At 48.8% G+C, this 22,846-nt stretch overlaps 3 protein-coding genes across 7 annotated transcripts in view; 2 read left to right on the forward strand and 1 right to left on the reverse strand.

The window, feature by feature from the left end:
* The window catches only part of LOC116947271 (transmembrane protein 87A-like), a 21,955-nt gene extending 14,227 nt beyond the window's left edge, over nt 1-7,728 (forward strand). The window contains exons 15-23 of one of the 4 annotated variants that reach the window (XR_004403650.2): nt 524-632; nt 769-827; nt 1,248-1,351; nt 1,549-1,625; nt 2,501-2,562; nt 3,407-3,459; nt 4,425-4,455; nt 5,280-5,368; nt 6,949-7,728. Coding sequence is in view for 3 of the 4 variants with exons in the window: in XM_032962803.2 (XP_032818694.2) it covers nt 524-632; nt 769-827; nt 1,248-1,351; nt 1,549-1,625; nt 2,501-2,562; nt 3,407-3,459; nt 4,425-4,455; nt 5,331-5,368; nt 6,949-6,958 (543 nt within the window). In the remaining variant the exon portion in view is untranslated. Of the gene's footprint in view, nt 1-523; nt 633-768; nt 828-1,247; nt 1,352-1,548; nt 1,626-2,500; nt 2,563-3,406; nt 3,460-4,424; nt 4,456-5,279 lie in introns of all 4 variants that reach the window. The other 3 variants (XM_032962803.2, XM_032962806.2, XM_032962804.2) reach the window with 3 other exon arrangements.
* On the reverse strand, nt 7,597-16,994 carry GINS1 (GINS complex subunit 1). 2 transcript variants are annotated; one of them, XM_076070517.1, is made up of 7 exons: nt 16,905-16,994; nt 13,421-13,485; nt 10,346-10,444; nt 9,213-9,303; nt 8,974-9,090; nt 8,780-8,854; nt 7,597-8,367 (listed from the first exon to the last, which is right to left on the reverse strand). In XM_076070517.1, the coding sequence occupies exons 2-7, from the start codon at nt 13,453-13,455 to the stop codon at nt 8,299-8,301; spliced, it is 486 nt and encodes a 161-aa protein (XP_075926632.1). In that variant the 5' UTR covers nt 13,456-13,485; nt 16,905-16,994; the 3' UTR covers nt 7,597-8,298. The 2 variants fall into 2 exon arrangements, with proteins under 2 accessions (XP_075926632.1, XP_032818699.1); XM_032962808.2 differs by lacking the exon at nt 16,905-16,994 and adding an exon at nt 15,817-16,257.
* LOC116947269 (pseudouridylate synthase RPUSD2-like) lies at nt 16,994-22,839 on the forward strand. Its single transcript, XM_032962799.2, has 3 exons — nt 16,994-17,613; nt 18,759-19,023; nt 19,715-22,839. The coding sequence occupies exons 1-3, from the start codon at nt 16,994-16,996 to the stop codon at nt 20,534-20,536; spliced, it is 1,707 nt and encodes a 568-aa protein (XP_032818690.2). The 3' UTR covers nt 20,537-22,839.
* Nucleotides 22,840-22,846: the final 7 nt, after the last annotated feature.

Genomic DNA, 22,846 nt, shown 5'->3' on the forward strand with positions numbered 1-22,846 from the left:
CACGAACTAGTCCATGAGCTAGTCCATGGAAGTGGATATTATAGAGCCGCTGCTGGAATCGCAAGTTTAAGTTACAAGTTTAAGTTACAAGTTTAAGTTACAAGTGACCTCTTAACCGCATGAAGGGGCAGCACTTTTCCGCACACCCTACGACAATGAGTAATGTTCGTTGGATGACTTTAGGGATTTTTCTTTTAATCCTCACTCATAGCTGCAATTTTGGCAAATTGATCGTAAAGCGTATTTAACAATGCGTGTATTTTGTGTGGTAGTGCATAATTTCATCTGCATTCAGTCAAGACAAGCAAACTCTGGAATTGTTTGACACACTTTGTCTCATCAGCAGCAGAGTCAGTCTCGCTTGAACCAGTGCTGGAGAATTGCCAGACGTAAAGGAGGCTCTCTTTAATCGTCGATGCTGACGCGTAGAATTTCGACGCGTGTACCGCAAGCGTGGAAAGCGACTTTGAACGCCGCCGTCGTTCTGCCAGCGCCACCGCCGCGTTGGTCCTTAGCGTCGCACATCTTCGTGAGTCTGGCACAGACGATGCGGACGCTGAGGCTCAGGCGCAACCCCGTGAAGCTGTCGCTCTACCGCCACTTCACGAACACGCTCATCTTCTCCGTCATCGGTGAGCCCCTCTTACCTCTTCGGCCTGCGCCGCTCGTAAATCTGGGCGGGGTGGGGGAAGGAGGAAAGTTTAAAATGCCCGTGTTCGTTTGTGTTTGATTGGCGTCACCATTAACTGGTCGTCCTTTGTTTCTCAGCGTCGGTTGTGTTCATCGTCTGGTCGACGAGGAAGTTCCGCATGGTCGACTGCCTCTCCGTGAGTCGAGCGGTTTAAACAAAACAACCCCTCACCCGAGGCGGGCGAGCGCGACAATTGGGGTTGCGCACTGCAATTTGAATGTTCTCGATGAGCGCATGGCAAACACCGATACTCGAGCTGCGTGCGTCTGCGTGGTTTGCGCTGTGCAGCTCTCTGATGTGTTTTCGGGTTGTTCCGGGGCGACGTCCGATGTTTTGCTCCACGTGCCCGGGAGCTTCTTCACGAAACCCGAAAGCACGAGGAGCGTCGTGTCGGTTGTGCGACGCGCGGCACAGCCCGACAACGCGTCGGAAGGGCCGGGCGGCACAACCGCGAAACCCCACGCGGTTCGAACCCCCTGCGGTAAATCGCGCTGGGCAGTGGAGGTGACACCGCGTGCCGTAACCGACCGCGTGATTCTGCTGGCTCGATTGCCAGGACTGGCGCGAGCTGTGGGTGGAGACATCCTTCTGGAGCCTCCTCTTCTCCGTTATCCTCCTCGTCATCATGTTCCTCTGGAGGCCGTCTGCCAACAACCAGAGGTGAACACCTCCTCGTCCACATCCTATTCTACCTTTCTCTTTTGTCCTCCTCCGGGATCCCGTGCCGTGTATGTGCTATTTGATCTACGCGAGTGCTGTGTGTGCCACGTGTGGCGGTAGTGTGCACTGTTCCGTGTGCGATGATGCCCCAACAGTTCGTGTAGGCTACCCGTGCGATCTGTCTTGTGTACTCGCAGGTACGCATACTCCCCCCTCATCGACGACGACGATGAGGACAGTTTAGATCAGAACGTGATGACGGGAGATGCATACGGTACGTTGAGCAGTGTGCCCGTGACCTTGCGAATGATCATTCATTCAGCCATTTATTCATTCATTGCTCCAGTGGAAAAGCCCACAAAGTGGAAGACAATTTTGGTTGACCATTTATGCTCTGGTGTCACAAAGTTGTGTTGTGTAAAGGTTCATGCGTTGTGTAATTGGCTGCCTCTCCTGTCTGAAATTCCCTGCCCTGACCATAGCAGACCTCTCCCTGTCCACGTCCACATTTAACGGTCACCTCTTCTCTGCCTGTGACCGACAGCCTCTACTCTGAAGTCTCCTCATCTAGGCCTTCATATTCAATCGTCCCCTCTCCCTCTCTGGCCTGTAGCTCCATATCCCACACCCCCTCTGATTTTTTTTATTCCCTCTTCAGAGGTGGCTGGGTGTCTCAGAGGTCACAGTTGAGGCTGGCACCGCTGAGATCCTAGGTTCGAATCCGGGTGGCCACCAGTGATTAAACCAGGTTCTCAGGAGTAGCAAGTTGATGGTCTCAACCCAGTCACCAAGGACTGTACAGAAGAAAATTCTCCCCACCCCCCATCACATCAAGCATGGTTCTGCACTTAATTTTGGCTAAATTACACCGGTGAGAATTAAACAAAATCGGTCCGACTGTCATGCCGTGAACATCACTGTCCGTGGGAGGCCGGGTGCACGAGTGCTGCCCGTTGTTACCGTGTGGATTCCTAATCTCACGACGCCGATGGCACGATCGCGATGAAGCTGGGGGAAAGAAAAAAATAACACATTTGCTCGTGTTTTCCCAGTGGGCCCCTCCCCGATGTGGATGCAGCTCTGCTTCGTGCGGTCGCACTTTCACGCCTTGTAATCCAAATTGCGTTTCTCCCGGTATTCGTTGCATAGGTACGAAAATGAGAGGCACGCGGACGGAGATGAATGGGCAAGCCAGGTCCGGTGCCAGCCAGGTGTGACGAGAAATGAACCCACCACGCAATTTTATCTAAGCGAACCTGTGTGAAAAATAATACATTAAGGGTTGATAATTAATTTGTCCCATGGATGCAAATCATCATGGGTTAAGAATAGGGTTTTTCCCCTTTTTTCTGGCAACAAAACTGAAACCTTTTTACAAGGATTCATGTCTGCATTAACCACAATACCTGCAGTCAAAATGCAAACAAAAAACATACTTTGATAATATGTGCATTGTCCTTGAAACTGATTGGTCCACACCATGACGCCTTTTGGCGTCATCTGGTCGAGCACCAACTGGGTCGAGGCTCAAAAGAAAGCCGTTCCTTGGTGTGGACCAATCAGTTTCAAGGACAATGCATATATTATCATAGTATGTTTTTTGTTTGCATTTTTACTCCAGATATTGTGGTTAATGGTAAAAGGTTTTAGTTTTGTTGCCAGAAAAAAGGGGAAAAACCCTATTCTTATATTTTGGTACTGGCAAAGGAGGTCTAATGATGTACATCATGGGTTATTTTGCTGTGAATTCTTACGATCTCATTAAGCGACGGTCTGTCTCAGAGCAGAGAAAATGATAAAATTGTGTCGGAAAAGGCTCCGTACTTCGTGAATTTATATATCAACTGAAAAAAATTATCGAGATGTGGCGGTGGTGTAAATTTGCCACAGGTGGTGTTGGCCATGTGGCTATTTAATTTGTATTTAATTCCGTTGACTTGATAAAAATATATTTAAAAATGTTATTCTTTTTACGTGCAAGGTAATAAGAGCGACACAACCCTTCCCTCTGTCTGTGGCCCCTTCACCCTGTCACTATCCTCTGCTCCGCTGCAGGATGAAGACCTGACTTGGGTGGAGGAGAACATCCCCTCTTCTGTAGCTGACCTGTAAGTTGCGCGGGTTTACATATTTGCAGTAGGATGCACGTCTCTCCCAGGACGCCTGGTCAGCGTGAAAGAGTAGGCCATAAACCACCACCCCCCCCCCCCCCCACCATCTAGAACCCTAGAGGGGCTCTCTGGAGTTCAGTCCGATGGAGACCCTTCCTCTAGGAGCAGGAGTGTCAGCAAGAAATTGCAGGACTGCACCTTTACCTATACTGCACGTATTTTCAACTGCGTGAGCATTTTTTTGTCTGTAGGAACACTGCACTCTATGCATTCACATAGAAGAGCTACAAGCACATACAACACACACCTCTTGATTGAGAACACGCCCTGTCTTGATAGGAACCATGTCTCACCGAACGCACACCTCCTGATAAAAACACGTGGTGGATCTCACAGTTGATGGAACCGAGTAGGCAGTGACGCGGCCCATCAGTAGAGTGCTCGTTGCAGAGGTTCACAGCTATAACCCTGTGGCCGTCCTTGTTAATACTGCGGCGCGTGTTAACCGTAATTATTGGCCTCGGGCCATCTGCTTCACAGTGGACGTTAAAAGATTATGTGATGTCATTCGCAAGAGTCGGCTCATTGCGTGCCGACAATCATATTCCAAGTTTGGCAAATTTGAAAGATTTCTCAATTTGAATCTACGTAACAATTATCACCAACTTAGCAGGACCTTCCTGAAAAAGAATCACGAATCAGCGAGGATTTCCTAGGTGGCCAAATGTAAATATGACAAAGACGCCCCCTCTTGATTAAACACACGCGTCCTATGTGAACACATGCCACCTGATTGACCGCATACACCACTACCGTTGTCGTGTTTTCTTTAATGATTGTAAATAACCGCGAGATGTAGTCACAGGTAGACGCTGTATAAACTTGACGTAGTAGCCGTCGTTGTGGTTGTGCCATCGTGATTGGATCGTGATGCTGGTCTCGCTGTCCGTCTTTCCCCGCAGAGCGCTCCCTGCGTTACTCGACTCGGATGAGGTAATGCCATGTTCTCACCGTCTCTCAGTTATCTTAGCGTTGGTGAAAATGTACTCTTGAAAAATGTCCTTTGTTGTGGAGTCGAGTTGTAATAATGCTTCAGTTACGATTCTTATCATCAGTAGAGCCCCTCTTGAGGGTATTTTGGCTTATTCTTCCACACTTCCAGACATTTTGGAATATGTTGGTAGTACGTGCGCTTTTCCTCGCCACACACAAGCTACCGATCAACCAGTTGTGGTGTTATCCATTTATACTGCCGGTTGGACGTGTGCCGTGGTGGATGGAGGATTTTGAACCGCGTGCAACCGTTGTTTTAAACTACCATGCCGGAAGGTAAAATTTAAACCGAGCTGACAGGATATGCCAACCATTACACCGCCGCAACGTCCCCGCTAATGTTAACGCTGCGTTAAGTCGGCTATCGTCACTCAAGTACGAGATGAGGCAGTGAAGTAAAAAAAAGCAAGCTCACAAATGAATTGTGCCGAATGAGAACACGATATTGTGTTGCAGTGCTGTTACAAGGCATCCCCTAGGAGAGGGGTGGGGGGGAGCTGTGGCGATGGCTCCAAGTGTTTGCCCGCGAGTGTAAACCGTAGACGGTGCCGAGCGATGCGTCCCCACCCGCCGGTACCCGTCGCCAGTGATGTTGGGCAATGAGTGACCGCGTGGTGTCCGTGCCATACAAGGGGGGGGGGGGCGACCTTGAAGGACGTCGCTGTCGTATGGTTTTATCTCGCTTACGTCGATCAGCACGAGTGTGTGTCCCATGTACCGTGGTCGCCTTCTTAGGCGTTTGCTAACGGTGCTTACCCCAACAGCCTGTGTAGGCTACATTGGGGATCTTTGTCTTTGTCTCACGGTACCTTCAGCCGGATCGAGGGGCAGTCGACCCAGTAAGCAAAACTAGGTGAGGTGCAGGGTCGGGCCTTGATGATAGTTCTCTCCTTGCCCATAACTTACGCCGATAACAAGGAGCGATCCTGGCGTCGGCCGAATGGGAGGTCGTGGTCGTTTGAATGTCGAGGGCACGTAAGGCAACATGACGTTACAAACGACCTCGGCCAATGTGGCCCAGCTCAACACGTGTTTGCGTGTGTGATTCAACACCAGCGGTATAACTGTTCACACACCGATAACCCTCCCTCACCCCTTACCCTCCTAACTGCATGGTTTGCATGCCGTAACTCAGCTTAACCTTTCATTTCTGCTTGTGTAGAGGTCCACATTATAATCCAACTGTCCGAGCTGTAGTACGTGGTGTGTGTAACTGTCAGTCCCATGTATATTGTAATGCGAGTTGCTGCTTACGGACCATTGTTTGTCTTCATTGGGTTTGTGTGCTTATCCATTTTCTCGCCCATCTTATTGCACCATTCCCTGATAATTCGCTAACTTGAGTCTAAGAATACTGGGTTAATGGCAATTCATGTATTTTTATAATTACTTCAGTTGGAGTGCCATTACCCCGTGCCTCAGACTCCAGTTCTTGCGACCCACCATAGTTTCTAAGTTTAGAATGTACCTCCATTCAAATATATTTAGTTACAAGCGGCACGTGCCTGACGATTGCGTGACGTAGACAGCACCGATTAAATAAGCACATCGACATCACATGGGCACACAGACGCAAGATGTGTGTGCACTCATTACACAGTGCTTGCCACAAATAACCACAATACCGTGCTGATCAAGCAGCATAGACCATCACGCAAACTCCATCCTCGCAGAGGCTTTTGCCGAACAATGAAAGACGGTTACCATATCGCGCTCTTGCAGATGCGCTTCTGCGGCCGTCTGGAATGCTATTCCTTCCGATATCAGGAAACCACTGGAGCTATGCTCTTTTAAATCATTCAGATTGAAAACTAATTTCTTTAGAACTCTGCTTTTAGTTTGTCCTTCCCCCGCACCTCTGATTAACACGGGTGGCTACGCACGGTGCGAAATAGTTCAACATACATAGATGTCTTAATTTGAATCGGTGCTGTCGATTTCACATGGGGCTGTTCAGCAATGATGAGGTATGTGGAGTATGTAAGAACTTCATATGTATTTGAATGAAAACTGGTGAACATGGTAAGATGGACTGTGGTGGGTCATAAGGACTAGATTGTAAAACCCTGAAATATACAACCAATTTGTCAGTTATATTCAGACATCTCAAACTAGAATTCGAAGCATGGTGCAAATTAAAAACTATTTTTGGGCATATAACGATGCAGCGATTAAAATCAATTCCTACGCTCAAGTGTAGGAATCATGCGTGTTAAAATCAATGTTTATCAATATGCATGTATGTCATCAAGTCACAATGAGTGCTAGATTCAACACATTGTATATACGAATCGATTCTTGATTAAAAGTACAATACTAAATTGTAACAATTGATAGAATCGTGAGGGATGCCAGTCGTTACATGCCTAATTATCACTACAGTTAAGCAGCGATAACATTATTTAAATGCTTCATTGTCTTGTTTCCCAACAGGAAATTATGACAACCAAGTTCGAGATGTCCAAAATAGACTGAAGTTGTGTCGATGAAGACTTGAAGGTTCCCAAGTGAGCAGCTCCTGAAGAGAACGCTCCGTAGGTTTTTTTTCTGGTGTCTATAGTTCGACGTGTTTTCGTGTTGTTCGGCACACTGTCCGTCGTTTCACTCCAATTGCCGAATTCACCTTCCCGAAGATGCTGCCAGCAAGCAGAGTGAAACGTCGGCACTCGGTGCCGAGCAACACGAGGATCGGCTGGAAAAACACGTAGGAGAGCTATAAGAGTGAAGTACGTTGAAGGTGGTGGGAGTCGAGTGTCAGGCCTCAGGATGAGGTTTGGGTCCAGCTTACACTGGTTGTTAAGCCACCCACATCGGCTAGAAATAACCTGTGTATCTGATGCTGTCTCAGTAATCAGCCCAGTGTGGCCGGCTAGTCTGGGGAAAGAAAATCGTTTTGTTAATCGCTGCTCCTGTAATCAAGTGCAATTACTGTTGGTGGGCTTGTAGGATTTGGGCGGTGCTTGCGCGCGGCTGTGTTTTTGACAGGGAAGTGTCACGATTTCTTGATTTTTATAACCTCGTCACAGGCAGGAGCAGAAAGTTTCCTCCTACCGTTAAAGAAGTCACTTGATGCAATTTAGGGAAGGTTGGAATTACAGATTTTATTTTATCATTTAATTATAACTTTGTTTCAAACAATGAGGTGTATATATTGCTAACGTCTTGATGTGTTCTTTGACCTTCGGGTCACTCAATAAAGCCACTGTTTTGCTATTCTTGGCTGTTTTTTTTAAAGGGCAATCTCAGTACTAACTGGCATGACCATGGTGCAATCCTGTCAGGTATCAGTCAGATCTCAAGCTAAGCAGGCTCAAGCCTGGATAGTGCTTGTATGGAAAGACCACCATATAAGTGTTATGGTCAGTGTGGTATCGTCAAATGAGCATCATGGCCTGCAGTGTAGAGATTAATTGCTCTCATCTAGTAGTGGGTCGACAAAAAAGGCTGTTTTTGCACTTTAGCCGGCACACGTGCTCACACACCAGAGCAAATAAATCGACTTCTGGATCCACATAGCCAGCTAAACTAATCCTGCAACAGAGCAGAGCAGCCTGGAGGACTCTTAGGCCTGCTGCTACGGAGTGTGTACCTTTCCTCTCATTGAGAAGCAGGGTACAATTGTCAATGCGTTTGCAGATCTGCCGTTGGTCACCGTTTGATTTTAGTAAGCCCCAAGTTTACGCGACGTGGCAGGCAGTCGTAGGGCCCTGTTGGGACCCCTGACGCTGCATTCTGAATTCCAGGTCAGTCCGAGAGTGGGTGGTGGTGGTAGTGACAGCAGTCTCAGGACAAGATGTGCTCCAAAATGCCTTGCCGGATGAGCTGCTCACACCGCCCTCGTGGAAGGAAGTGCTGGGGGAGAAAAAAAACAGTCAATTCCTCGCAAAAAAACTCCATAGCTCTTTCAGCTGCTGAAACAATGACATAACTACTGAGCTACAAGGAGGTGCATAAACGATGGCTGGGGTATCCCTGGTATTGCCGGCTGTAGGCGTAGGGAACATGCGAATTGATCTAGGGTGACGGTGCAAGGGGCGGCAATGTCAAGCTGTGCAGGCGGGTGGCTGTGATTGGTGGGTGTGTGCATGCATTACTTCTCACGTGACACCAAGACGCCTCGGCTTTTATCGTTGGAGACGAGAAGTGAGTGGGGACAGTAATAGAACACAAGTGGGCCCATGCCACCTTCGCTACATCACTGCGCATCGACATACGCTCACGTGCATTTGCTGACATCCAGGGCCGGGTTTGGCGCAACAGTTACCTGTGTGTTCTTCTTCAGTAGCACGGTGCTACCGTCGTCAATTTCCAGCTCGCCGTAATCCTTGAGGCAGCGCACCTGGCGGCGGTGGATAGGCCAAAGGTGTGAGGGCTACTCCGTAAGCGATTAACATTGAGTAGAGGCCTTGATTTTTTAAAATTACTTATGGGGTGGGGTAGGGGATGTGAGGCACACACCTCGATGTAGAGGCTCTTAGGAGGCTTGGTGTCCTGCGTGAGATCCAGTCCCTCCTCCCCGCCAACAGAGCCCATGTACGACGCCAACGACTTCTTGTAGTGGTTGAACCACTCGAACTGTTGTTGGAGAACATGCTAGTTGTGTTAAAGCGATTGAATTAATTGTCGTGATCGGATTCGTCATTAATCACTGGTGTTACAATTGGTACTCGTGTAACAGGTGAGGTTGTTGGCCTTGCCTCCTCCACGGACAGATGGAACCTCACGCTGGGGGGCAGAATGCTGCCGTACTCCCAGCGCATCGTGCGGATCCTCTGCACACGGTCATACCTGCGGACGAAACGACAGAACACATCAGCCCTGAGAATTATAAATATCAAGTTGACTGTCATGTGACAGACATTACTCTCAGTGGCAGTGCTGCCCTCTTCTATGTTGGAACAGAAGCCACTAGAAATGGATCTCAGACATGGCTCTGTGATATCCGCTTCTGTGGGCCATTCTCTAATGCAGGGGTGCACTGCTCTGCAAGAAATTAGAATGGATTATTTGTCTCAACACGATGCCAATAGCACAAGTGGAATACAATTTTAGGGAATCATTTATTTTTTACAAAATAAACGTATATTTTATTACAAGTTGGGGCACAAAGTTTTCTTTTTTAAACTGCTACGATGTTTCAACATTGAAGTTATCAATTAGACATTTCTCGACTGTCACCTTATGCTTAATAAGGCATAGAACCCGTGGGGAGTGGAGCCATTTTCCACCCCATTCCTTCCTTCCCTCTTCCCCAATTCTTAAAAAAATTTCGGACTCATGAATATATGTATGTTTAAACGAATGGGTCATTAAGGATAGCTGTAAGATCTTCCAAAGAGAATGTGGCAGGAAATGACTGTCGATGTCATTGTATTAAAAGACAAACATCTTTTAAAAGGATTATTGGACTCGTGAATGTGTACATTTAAAGGAATGGGCCATATACAGGGTGCTTCCAACACTTATATGGGACAATCGTTTTTAATGGAAAATACACTCTAACATAACAAATGTATGTTAATAGCTTTAAAAAGTCAGTCTCCACTTGTTCGCCATCATTGTCAACGCGTGCCTGGAATCTTCTCCAGGTGATCTCAAGAGGCTGGAGGCAGCAGCACATGTCACGTGGTATTGTTGCAAATTCTCATAAGTGTTTAACATTTTTTTTTTAGCCCCCTGTATTCAGGACAGTTGTCAGATATTCCAAATAGAATGTGGCAGGAAAAATTACTGTAGATGTAAAATTGTGGGAAAAAGACAAAGACATGTCTTAAAATGACCCGTGGTGCTCGCGTTCAATGTCAGCGCCGTTGGTGCTGACGGAACTCACGCGTAGGCGAGCAGGCAGCGCTTGTTGCGCAGCAGGCAGCAGTGGCGGAACTTGATGGTGGGGATGAGTTCATTCTTCCCGTCAGATTTAACCTCATTTCTTGAAGAAGAAAAAACAGAGCACTCATACACCAAGTACTTGCATAGTCGTAATGCTGTGAAATAAGTTTTACTCGTGCAAGCAAAACTTAGAAAACAGTGTTGCTATGTTCAAAATATTCCCCTCGAGTACCCGATTAGTGTGGATGAGTAGCTTACAGTGACATGCAATTCACGAGCCGTTTCAAAATGGTAGGCACAGGGCTGAACTTCAGGTAGATCTACAATCCGGAAAAAATGTTCAGCACCCGGAAAACCACGTCTATTATACCTCAGTATGGCTACTAATCACGTGTCTACTAGTGGCCCAGATGTTTAACAAACACCAATCTTGATTTAAAGCTTTCGTGACTGCAGTAATTCATATTCTTAGTTTTTTCGGTAAAGTCACGTTGAAGAGAAACAACAAAATAACAAAATATATATATAAAAAAATAAAAAAAATTCTCACGACGTTTCGACCATAACTCAAACGGTCATCATCAGGTGTGTCGGTTTGCATAAATTTATTTTGAAAACGGCATATTTATTTATTTATATAAAAATAACGTTTGCGTCACGCGCAACGATTGGCTGTTTGCCAGGACTAGTCCATCTATTTTTTGAAAAGAGGAGGGGGGAGACGAAATTTGTTTTTATGTATGCTGTCTGAAAGCCACTGTAAGCGTGAACAATCAATCAAGAACTGAAATGATTTATCAAATCTTTCCAATGATTGCTAAGATAGAATCCATCTTCTCGGTTGAAATTGTCTCTGTGTTTGTATATGTGGATAGCCTCATGAACGAATCTCTCATGGAAGCCAGATGGCTTACAAAGAACCTCCGTCTTGGAAAAGTCAATGGCATGTGAGCCTACAGAATTAGAACAATGATCTGCTACGGCCGAGGTGTTGGTCCTACCGTGTTTAAGGTCTGCTTTATGTTCACGAATGCGGTCCGAGATATGGCGTTTGGTTTCTCCAATGTAACTACTACCACAGAGGCAACTTAGTTTGTAGACACCAGGGTATTGTATGTCCGGAATCACATCTTTTACAGACGGAACCAGATCACGGATTTTATGTAATGTGTTGAAACGGACCTGGATCTTGTGTTTATTCAAGATTTTGGAGATCTTTTTTGTGATCCCAGCAATGTAGGGTAAAGTGATGGTTTTTAAAGGCTCCTCAAGAGGGTTCTTCTTCATGGTTTGAGTGATAGCTTTGCGGATTGTATAGTCGGAGTAACCATTAGCCCTAAGAGCTTGGTGTACGTGCTTGAGTTCACTGCTTATGTGTTCCTGGTCGGATATGCATTGGGCTCTATGATACAGAGTCTTGATGAGAGAATTCTTCTGTGATGGATGGTGGTGGGAATCCGGTTTCAGATGCTTATCTGAAACCGGATGGATGGTGGTGGGAATCCGGTTTCAGATGCTTATCTGAAACCGGATTCCCACCACCATCCATCACAGAAGAATTCTCTCATCAAGACTCTGTATCATAGAGCCCAATGCATATCCGACCAGGAACACATAAGCAGTGAACTCAAGCACGTACACCAAGCTCTTAGGGCTAATGGTTACTCCGACTATACAATCCGCAAAGCTATCACTCAAACCATGAAGAAGAACCCTCTTGAGGAGCCTTTAAAAACCATCACTTTACCCTACATTGCTGGGATCACAAAAAAGGTCTCCAAAATCTTGAATAAACACAAGATCCAGGTCCGTTTCAACACATTACATAAAATCCGTGATCTGGTTCCGTCTGTAAAAGATGTGATTCCGGACATACAATACCCTGGTGTCTACAAACTAAGTTGCCTCTGTGGTAGTAGTTACATTGGAGAAACCAAACGCCATATCTCGGACCGCATTCGTGAACATAAAGCAGACCTTAAACACGGTAGGACCAACACCTCGGCCGTAGCAGATCATTGTTCTAATTCTGTAGGCTCACATGCCATTGACTTTTCCAAGACGGAGGTTCTTTGTAAGCCATCTGGCTTCCATGAGAGATTCGTTCATGAGGCTATCCACATATACAAACACAGAGACAATTTCAACCGAGAAGATGGATTCTATCTTAGCAATCATTGGAAAGATTTGATAAATCATTTCAGTTCTTGATTGATTGTTCACGCTTACAGTGGCTTTCAGACAGCATACATAAAAACAAATTTCGTCTCCCCCCTCCTCTTTTCAAAAAATAGATGGACTAGTCCTGGCAAACAGCCAATCGTTGCGCGTGACGCAAACGTTATTTTTATATATATAAATAAATATGCCGTTTTCAAAATAAATTTATGCAAACCGACACACCTGATGATGACCGTTTGAGTTATGGTCGAAACGTCGTGAGAATTTTTTTATTTTTTTTATATATATTTTGTTATTTTGTTGTTTCTCTTCAACGTGACTTTACCGAAAAAACTAAGAATATGAAACACCAATCTATTCAAGGTTTGTATATATGGGAGAAACTCGAGAACCCGCAGGAAACCCATGCAGAACAGGGGGGCGGGGGGAGAGAGAATATAAGAAATCCAGGTAGAAAGGCACCCGAGTCAGGAATCGAACCGAGGTCCTTCTCGCTATGAGGCACAAGTGTCACCACTATGCCACCCTGAAACGAAGTCACGGGCCGAATTTTGGCCTGTGGATAGTAGGTTCTCCACCCCTGCTGTCGTAACAGAATCAGAATGTACGTACGTTGAACTTCTTTCGCACCGTACGTAGCCAACCTTGCTAAACGGAGGTGCTCGGGGAAGGACAGCAAGCTAAACACAAACAGTTATTCTAAAATGATTTTGGCAATCTAGTTTATTTCAAATTGCAAAGCTCCAGTGGATTCCTAATATCGGAAGCGTTCCAGACGGCCGCAGAGGCGCATCTGAAAGGGCAGCGATGCGGCGACCGTCTTTGTTCGATGGCCAGCCAGAAGCAGAGTCGTAGAAGAGTGGTTGGTGCTGTGGTTGAGGTGTGTGGGTCGTACACATCTGTCTGGTTCTGCTCGTACAGAACCTTCATCTCCTCCAGCACCTGGCGGACTCCATCCTCCTGGGTCATCAAGGGGGACGGGGGGGGGGAAGAGAGGACAGGTGAGTGGGTCTGGGTGGTGAGGAATTTTAATATAAAACTTTAATAATGATGCTTTATAAGGTAAAAAAGCGGTCTTAAATATTACTGTCACTAATCCTATCTCCAACCCTAACTTACAACTTTACACGCATGCCCTAAACTCTGAACCTAATTCCTTAATTCATTACCTTTTTGCTATGTACGTGCCAATTGTCACAATCTGGACACCGTTGCAAACGAGATGTTCCATCTTCAAGGGATGAATCGGGTGAAATATTTTAGTTAACATTACGGTTGACTGATATAATCTATGTTGGGGGGGGGTACACGGAATACTGTAGCGTTAAATCATTGTACATTACTGTGTAATTACATTCCATTACAGGGATCATAACCATAACGCATTGGCAAACCAAGTGGCATCAAGCTGGGCAGTTCGCAAAGAAGGCGTGCAGAGAGGTGCACGCTTAGGATTACGTCGAGGCGGAAAAAGGCACCCGTGAATGACTAAGTAATATTTAAAAATACTTTAAAAAACACGCTTTAATGAAATGTACCGTACTAGTAATGAAAGAACTCCACGACTCCACAAAGTGGCCCCGAAGCTTGCCACAACGTAAGGGGACCATGGTGATTTACAGCCAACGTTGGTTGAGCGTGGACAATTAGACCCAAGCCGACACATAACATATAAAAAAGATGGTTTAAAAATATATATTATTTTTAATGATAGAATATAGTATTGTCATCAGTAAGAGATAAGTATACCAAGTTTGCAGTCGATACCACATTGGGAAGTGGGTTAAAATTGAGTTACAAGATTTGAGAATACGACAACAACAACAGATAGAGCGAGTTAAATAAAAGCGTGTAAAAGAACATCCGCAGGTTGGTTCATGTAAAACAAAATAACACGCGTTAAGAGAGACACATCATTATTGACTGTTATGAGCAGTGGTCGAGACGAAGTGGTCGAGACGAAGAGCAGCCGCTCCTAACAAGACGTCCACGGGTGGGGATGGAGGCGTGAGAGATTATTCACGACAGTGTGTGTTGGCATTCATCTAGCAGTGGATAGATGATGGTCCATGGTGATGAATGAGAATGATGTCTAAACGCTGTGGATGAAGCTGACGGTGTGTGTGTGTTGGGCATTCATCTAGCAGTGGATAGATGATGGTACATGGTGATGAATGACAACGATTATGTTCAAACGCTGTGGATGAAGCCGACGGTGTGTGTGTGTTGGCATTCCTCTAGCAGTGGATAGATGATGGTCCATGGTGATGAATGACAACGATGATGTTCAAACGCTGTGGATGAAGCTGACGGTGTGTGTGTGTTGGGTCTTCCTCTAGCAGTGGATAGATGATGGTCCATGGTGATGAATGAGAACGATGATGTTTAAACGTTGTGGATGAAGCTAACGGTGTGTGTGTGTTGGCCTTCCTCTAGCAGTGGATAGATGATGGTCCATGGTGATGAATGAGAACGATGATGTTTAAACGCTGTGGATGAAGCTGACGGTGTGTGTGTGTGTTGGCATTCATCTAGCAGTGGATAGATGATGGTCCATGGTGATGAATGAGAACGTTGATGTTTAAACGCTGTGGATGAAGCTGACGGTGTGTGTGTGTTGGGCCTTCCTCTAGCAGTGGATAGATGATGGTCCATGGTGATGAATGAGAACGATTATGTTTAAACGCTGTGGATGAAGCTGACGGTGTGTGTGTGTTGGGCCTTCCTCTAGCAGTGGATAGATGATGGTCCATGGTGATGAATGAGAACTATGATGTTCAAACCCTGTGGATGAAGCTGACGGTGTGTGTTGGCATTCCTCTAGCAGTGGATAGATGATGGTCCATGGTGATGAATGAGAAGGATGATGTTCAAACGTTGTGGATGAAGCTGACGGTGTGTTGGCATTCATCTAGCAGTGGATAGATGATGGTCCATGGTGATGAATGAGAACGATGATGTTTAAACGCTGTGGATGAAGCTGACGGTGTGTGTGTGTGTGTTGGCATTCATCTAGCAGTGGATAGATGATGGTCCATGGTGATGAATGAGAACGATGATGTTTAAACGCTGTGGATGAAGCTGACGGTGTGTGTGTGTTGGGCCTTCCTCTAGCAGTGGATAGATGATGGTCCATGGTGATGAATGAGAACGATGATGTTTAAACGCTGTGGATGAAGCTGACGGTGTGTGTGTGTTGGCATTCATCTAGCAGTGGATAGATGATGGTCCATGGTGATGAATGAGAAGGATGATGTTCAAACGCTGTGGATGAAGCCGTCGCTCGCTCACGTTGAACGGCGGGATCTGTGCATCCGTGGCGCGGTGCAGCTCCCGTATAAGCTCTATCGCCTTCTCGCAAAACATTCCTGCTCAGTGTTTTTTACAAATACGAACGATATCTAAGAAAACAAAACACGCACCAATAATGCTCGTTAAATCACCTAAAACTAAATCACAAAGCTACTCCTCAGTTGCAATAACAAACCCCACCCCCGTCACTCGATTATAACAAACGGCAATACGAGTTTTTAAAACTACTTAACATCTAATTTAAAAGAAAAACACAAATACTCGTGGCGAGTAGGACACTAAACGCAAGAATCGCCTGTGAGGTTAACTCTGCGTCCCGTCGCGTCTCTGCTTCTCTTCAGTGCCATTAGAGCGAGAATTTGGCGCCAAAAACGAGCGGCCATTGCGGGGGCGGGACCAAATGGCAATGGGTGGGACTTGTGGAATAGGGGGCGGAGTTAAAAAAATAAATGAGCAGGGGGATTGGGAGATAAGGGAAGGAACCAAAATGAAATGGGCGGGGATTGTGGAATAGGGGGCGGAGCCAAAATAAAACGGGCGAATATTGTGGGATAGAGGGCGGGGCCAAAAGGAAATGGACGGGGATTGTGGGATAGGAGGCGGGGCCCAGGGTTCAGCCTAGAGAGGAGTGCGAGCGTGAGGCGAGCTAAAGAGAAAAAAGGAGGAGTCAGGGGATAAATTGGGCGGGGCTTGCGGAGGAAGAGGCGGGGTAAGTTATGGGGCTGAGAGTTGGAAGGGCGGGGAGTAAGAGGGCGGGGGGTTAGAGGGGGGTGAAGAGGGGGGGTTTAGGGGAGGGGGGATTTATATTCTGGGGTCAAAGGTCGCTGCTACCAGAGCCCACGTGCGCTACCGTTGTATGCTGGAGCTGAGAAAACATTACTAACTTTTAAACCATACGAATATACTTTACAAGTTTACGTTTTATAGATCACGATATGCAAGTTGTTACTTACATACCGAATGATAGCGGGCGACGGAACTGTCAAAGCAATCGGGTCTTGGTGTCCCGCTTACTGCAGTCGAGTGTATGTATTACATCACTCGAATGTTCGTTTGCCATCACGTACTTGTCTTAGAGGGCCTCAACAGCTTGGCTCGTTGAGCTGCAGACGTTTGCCTCGTTAAGCTCGGCGCGCCGCCAGACAGCCCCGAGACGATGGGCGACTCCGCCGCCGACGCGACGAGACTCGCGGGAGGGAACGCCGAGGCCGGAGACGCTGACCCTGCCGCGGACGCAACCCTCACCCCGGCGGCACCCTCGCCTCCGCACGCCACGGGCTCAGCAGGGCCGCGGAGTGTCGCCACGAAGCGCAAGCACGGCCAAAGCGCCTGTGCGGCGACCGGGCAGCAGCAGTGTGGTGACGGTGGCGGCGGTGATGATGATAGAGATGGAGGAGGAGGAGGAGAGGGCAAGCGGCCACCGCGTCGCCACAAGCGCAGCCGACAGGAGCGCGGCGCCGGCGAGCGCCACGTGCCGCCCCCCAAGAAGCGCAACGCCGGCGTGAGCTTCGGCGCGGAGCACTTCGCCGAGACGGAGTGCTACGTCGAGGCCGGGCTGCGCCGGGTGCGGCCCTACCGCTTCGACTTCACCTCGTACTGCAAGGGCCGCTGGCTGGGCCGCACCCTCGGGGAGGTGCTCGCGTCGGAGTTCCGCGCGCAGGGCCCTCGCTACTACGAGGCGGCGTGCGCGGGCGGCAGGATCACGCTGAACGGGGAGCGCACCTCGCTGGACGTGGTGCTGCGCGACAACGACCTCGTCCGGCACACCGTGCACAGGTGAGGATGGATACCTGTGTGTGTGGGGGAGGAGGAGGGAGGGGGTGGACTAGAACTCCATAGTTCATCGGATTTCTCCAGGATCGATAAGGATTCTGATTCTGAGGTGGCGGCGGAGACGACTCGCCCCGGGGCAGAGTCGACCCGCCCCGGGGCAGAGTCGTCCCCCTCGGTCCAATCGCCGGGGAGCCGAGCCGTCCCGCGGTGTGGCCGTGGTGGCGACGCGCGCCTGTAAATCCATGAACTGTGGAGGCAGCGAGGGTTGGTGGGTCACCCACGCAAATGTTGCGAAACTCTTTTCCCCTGTGGGCCGTCGAGGAAGGGCCGTCTCCCGGCTCGCCAGAAGACGGCAGTGGTCACGGCAAAAATATGGACTCCGCCTGTGTGGATGTTGAACTTCTTTCGCACCGTACGTAACCAACCGCGGTAATGGATTGTTGGCCCCCTCGCACAAGTGGGTTTCTCCAGGTGCTCCGGTTTCCTCCGACATGTGATCACTAATTTTCTGAGAACACCTTAATATGTATGGAACCGCAGAGCTTGAGTAATTGTTGGCGCCGGATCATCGCGTGCATGTCTGTAGTTCCTCGTGCCTCCTTCTCTGCGAGAGTGAGTGAATACTGTGCGATGCGTCACAAGTTGTCATTTTTTAATTATTATTACGTAGCGCATTTGCCGCTCGTTGCAGAGGTTCACAGTTTGAATTCCACCGGCCGCCCTGGTGTAATACCGCGGTGTGTGTGTTATCTGGACAGCCATTGCCAGCATTGTCATCATTACAATGATAATAATGCCGTTCACTGAATAGAGAAGGCCTTGCTGAGACGTGTGACTTTGGCAGCGGAGTGGCAGTGATTGGATGGGGTAGTGGTGGCACCATTCTTCCCTACACCTCTGTGCTTCTTTCCTTTACCAGCATAATTATTATAATAATGAACTGTATTTATCCAGCGCAAGAGGAGGTTCCTGCATTGGGAGGTTCCTGTAAAGGTTCTGTGTATAGTTCTCTTCGGCCCTCTGCCGTGGCAACTTTCCCTACACCTGTCGCACATTGACTGACATCTTCACCTTCACGCGATCTCGTCCAACCTCCCACGCCGCGTGACCTTCGTTCCATGACCCCCGACTCCGCCACCCCCTGCAAGGCACGAGCCGCCCGTGGCCGCGGGCCCCGTCACGCTCCTCGCCCAGACGGACGAGCTGGTCGTGGTGGACAAGCCCTCGTCCATGCCGGTGCATCCGTGCGGACGCTACCGCCACAACACGGTGATCTTCGTGCTGGGCAAGGAGCACGGCCTGGCCCCACTGCACACTGTGCACCGGCTCGACCGCCTCACCTCCGGCGTGCTGCTGTTTGCGCACACGCTGGAGGCCGTGCAGCGGCTCGACCGTCAGATCCGCGAGCGAGAGGTCAGCCCCGGGGCCGATGGGGAACGGGGGTCGTGAGCCGTAGATGGTTTCGCGCTGGGCGGTTACCGCTCTCGCACACGGCAGCGTTGCCGCACTTTCCAACACGCGCGTTTGTGCTCGTGTTTGATGAGCTATCGTATTATTGGCTTCAGAGCCACAACAACCGCACAACGTAATCACCTTCACCTGCAAGGACAATACTTTTAGCGCTGTTTTCTTTTTGTCGCCAAGTTTACGGAAATTTTTTTGTATCAATCTCGCCGGATTTTCTAACAAGTCCCCCACAGAAAAGCAACTTCACGCAAAACATGTATTTATGTTGGATCATCTCCACTAGAGTAACTGTGGGCCCGTTGGTTTCAGAGAGAGAAACTGATCCAAAGCATGAACACTTTCAACCTGAATTGCAACACGTTAAATCAATAACAGTCACAGGATACGACTGTGTAGCTTTTCGCGGTTGCGCTGCGTGGCTCTCCGATGTGTTTTTGAGTTGTTCTGCGTGATGTCTGACGTTTCGTTCCACATGCTGGAAGCTTCTTCATTAACCGAATTACACCGGACACCATGCCGAATGACATGGACACGTGGGAGAGCGTTGCAGTAACAGGAGACCATCGTCCTTGCCTTTGACTCCTGACCCCCTGACCCCTGACCTCTGTTGCCGCCCCCGCCTCGCTGACCCCACCAGGTGCAGAAGGAGTACCTGTGCCGCGTGGAGGGCCGCTTCCCGGGTGGCGAGGGGGAGGAGGCAGAGGAGGTGGTGTGCGCCGAGCCGGTTCTCGTGGTGTCGTACAGCGTGGGCGTGTGCCGCGTAGACACGCGCGGCAAGCCCTGCCGGACCACCTTCACGCGCCTCAGTTACAACGGCCGCTCCAGCGTGCTGCTGTGCCGGCCCGAGACCGGGCGCATGCACCAGATCCGCGTACACCTGCAGTTCCTGGGCCACCCCATCCTCAACGATCCCGTGTACAACGCGGCCGCGTGGGGGCCGGCGCGTGCCCGCGGCGGCACCATCGGCAAGAGCGACGAGCAGCTGCTGCAGGACCTCCTCGCCGACCGCCGTCGGCTCGGCGAGGAGGTGACGGAATCCTGCGACGGTGACTGCGGTGTTATCGGCAATGGGGAGGGGAGTATCGTCGGCGGGGGCATCGCATGCAGCGGAAATGACGATACTGCGCAGAAGAGCAGTGCCGGCAGCGGTGGTGGTGATGGTGGCGGCACAAACGAGCCGGTTACGACGTCGTCGGAAGCTGAGGACTCCTGGGCTGGCGGGCAGGACCCTCTCTGCAGCGAGTGTCGCCAGACTCGGCCGGACCCCAGGCCCGATCAGCTGATCATGTTCCTGCATGCGCTGCGCTACCGCGGCCCCGGCTGGGAGTACACGGCGCCGACGCCAGAGTGGGCGAGCGCCGACTGGCAGGAGCCCCCTCGCCCAGACACGGAGAAGAGCGAAGGGGAACCTGGGCGGAATGAGACACTGGCCAGCACCACCACGCCTGGGCACAACTAGACACTCGCCATCACCACACCTGGGCAGACTGACGCTCTGGGCTTCAGGTGACTGCAGCACACGGTGGTGGTGGCTGCTACAACGCTCAACAAAGCTTCTTGAATCGAGTTGTGGCAAATGATCAAATCGCTCCGGTGTCCTGGTAACTAGTACACGATGTGTTCTATCATGGGCCCCGGCAACTTTGAGTTTAATTCGTGGGCATGGTGGATAAACCAGTCCTGCATCATCCACTACCTTTACCTAAGCCACACCGGTTTTGTTTGGTCACACATCCTCTTGTGACACGGCATGGGGAGGTCTTCATTCAGCAGTGGCTTGACAAAGGTGCTTGTGAATTATATTGTTTGTTGAGTTAATTTCCTCGTTCATGTGGGTTTCGGTGTGAGGTCCTGAAACATTTTTTTTGTCGCTCTGCAACACTTAAATAATTATTTATTTAGGAAGGCCTCGACGAGTCTCAAGATTCCCTTTTCCCCGAAGGGTTCTGCCCCTTCGGGAAATTTGGCTGATTCCTTTTTAAATAACCAAATCATCTGGCGATGCTGCTGCTTCTGGGTTGGCAACGGTGCACAAGCACATTTAACAACAAAAAACTCAACACTTTCCGTAGAACTATAAGAAAACATTGGTTTCTATTTTAAGCCAGCGTTATCTCCAAATATGTTGAACTTTTTTAAGCACTGTGTATTTAATCGACGCTTCATGTGAGCGGAACAACCAGAGTAAGTGGAGATAACCCACCATGCGCATGAGGGAAATCGATCCGCACGGATGGGTTTGTGAACCCGCTTGCTGTTTTGCAGTCTTGTTGTCGTCACGCGTCCACGCGCGAGTCATTTACGTTTGATCCGAACACCCTTGTCTCCGAAGTGCTAGATAATGGGCATTTGTGATCGCTGAGGTGAGTTTGAACTATTTTGAAGAAAAAACTGGTAAACAAAAAATAAACTGGACTTGAAATATAGAAATGTGACTGTGTTTTTCGACAATTAAAAAAACTCAACAAATTCTTACTTTGCTCAGATTATCCCCACACACACCTCGTCTGCTGGTTAAAAAAGCCGAGATTTATAAACAATCCACATTCACGAGGTGAGTCAGGAGGGCAGAGCGCCGAGTCACAGCTTTGTGCAACATCACCATTGAATCACTGAGGCAGTGGCACTCTTGCAAATGAGGCAGTGGCACTCTTGCAAATGAGACTCCTATTCTGTCGAGGTCCGCCAGCCACGAGAGAGCTTCAGCAGAGAGAGTTCGTGTCCTTTTGCTCTTCCTCCGTCGAAGGAGGTGGCTGCAGACTACAGTGGTTTTACTCTTTGGTCCATAGTTTGGATTGCATGGGCACGATCTCATTACTGTTGATTGTGCCCTTTTGCTGCTGCTGCTGTTTTTATCGTAACAACACGAGCCCACGATACAGCACGCTGCGCGGGTCGCATAACCGGGTTTCACATTTCCCAGACGGACAGTCCCGACGCAACTGGATCATATAAAGGAGGGGAGATAAAAGGTGGGGGAGAGGGGCCTGCTGCCCCCACCAAGTGATGTTGTTGCTTGTCTTTAATTTTCCATTCATAAAGGAGATGTGTGCATCGGCCTGTAGATGTTCTGATGCGGTTGACGAATGAGGTGTTCATTTTGGACGTCTGCGTTGATTCCACTCTGTTCGCGAAGTGTGCTTTCAGATCTGGGTAATATATTCGGATGGTGGCAGCAGCGTGATCGCAGAAGGGGGATCGGGTCTTTAGTCAGTGGCGAGGAACTTTGTCGAGGTTTTGGTTAATGGGTAGGTGGTTTTCGTTGCCAAGAAAATGTGTGAACTCCCTTGCAGTAGTGTGTCGATATTTGGTGGCAGAATGCTAGTCAGAACAGGGAGCCAGGGGATTGGGTGTCGGTTGTGGTTGTGCCGGTTATAATGCGCGGTGCGTGTTTGTAATTGTGCATCGAGCAAGTTTGTGTACTGGCTTCTGAACCCGACTGGAGCTCAGTGGTGTGCCACGGAGTAGGCCCGGTGAGAGGGTGGCAGTTCGCAGTGCGTCAGCTGAGGAGTCCCTGGTCCTTCCATCCAAGTGTCGATAGCAGGGCGATTCTTGATTTGGTACTCTCACATATCTGTTTCATGTGGGGCTTTGAACGGTCAGGCTTCTATCCATAATTGACTCTTATCCTGGTCGCATGAGTTCTCACATGGTTAAACAAAAGAAACTTCAAACTTGAATTGTTTTACCTGAAAAGAGTTTGTTGGTGTAGAAAGTGGTTTTAATGTGAATGTTCAATAAAAGGGTGCCGCCTAATAGCAGGAGATCA

The sequence above is a fragment of the Petromyzon marinus genome, chromosome 29, assembly GCF_048934315.1.
Source record: "Petromyzon marinus isolate PM22_M1 ecotype Great Lakes invasive population chromosome 29, UKy_Petmar_22M1.pri1.0, whole genome shotgun sequence".
Taxonomy (NCBI): Eukaryota; Metazoa; Chordata; class Hyperoartia; order Petromyzontiformes; family Petromyzontidae; genus Petromyzon; species Petromyzon marinus.

What these genes read in the sequence shown, in the direction of transcription:
- LOC116947269 (XM_032962799.2), top strand. Translation starts at nt 16,994, where the DNA reads ATGGGCGACTCCGCCGCCGACGCGACGAGACTCGCGGGAGGGAACGCC. An exon ending in GTCCGGCACACCGTGCACAG is followed by an intron (nt 17,614 to 18,758) that starts GTGAGGATGGAT and finishes ACCCCCTGCAAG; the next exon opens with GCACGAGCCGCCCGTGGCCG. An exon ending in GTCAGATCCGCGAGCGAGAG is followed by an intron (nt 19,024 to 19,714) that starts GTCAGCCCCGGG and finishes TGACCCCACCAG; the next exon opens with GTGCAGAAGGAGTACCTGTG.
- GINS1 (XM_032962808.2), bottom strand. Translation starts at nt 15,891, where the DNA reads ATGTTTTGCGAGAAGGCGATAGAGCTTATACGGGAGCTGCACCGCGCC. An exon ending in CACAGATCCCGCCGTTCAAC is followed by an intron (nt 13,486 to 15,816) that starts GTGAGCGAGCGA and finishes TTGATGACCCAG; the next exon opens with GAGGATGGAGTCCGCCAGGT. An exon ending in CTAAGAGCCTCTACATCGAG is followed by an intron (nt 8,855 to 8,973) that starts GTGTGTGCCTCA and finishes CACCGCCGCCAG; the next exon opens with GTGCGCTGCCTCAAGGATTA.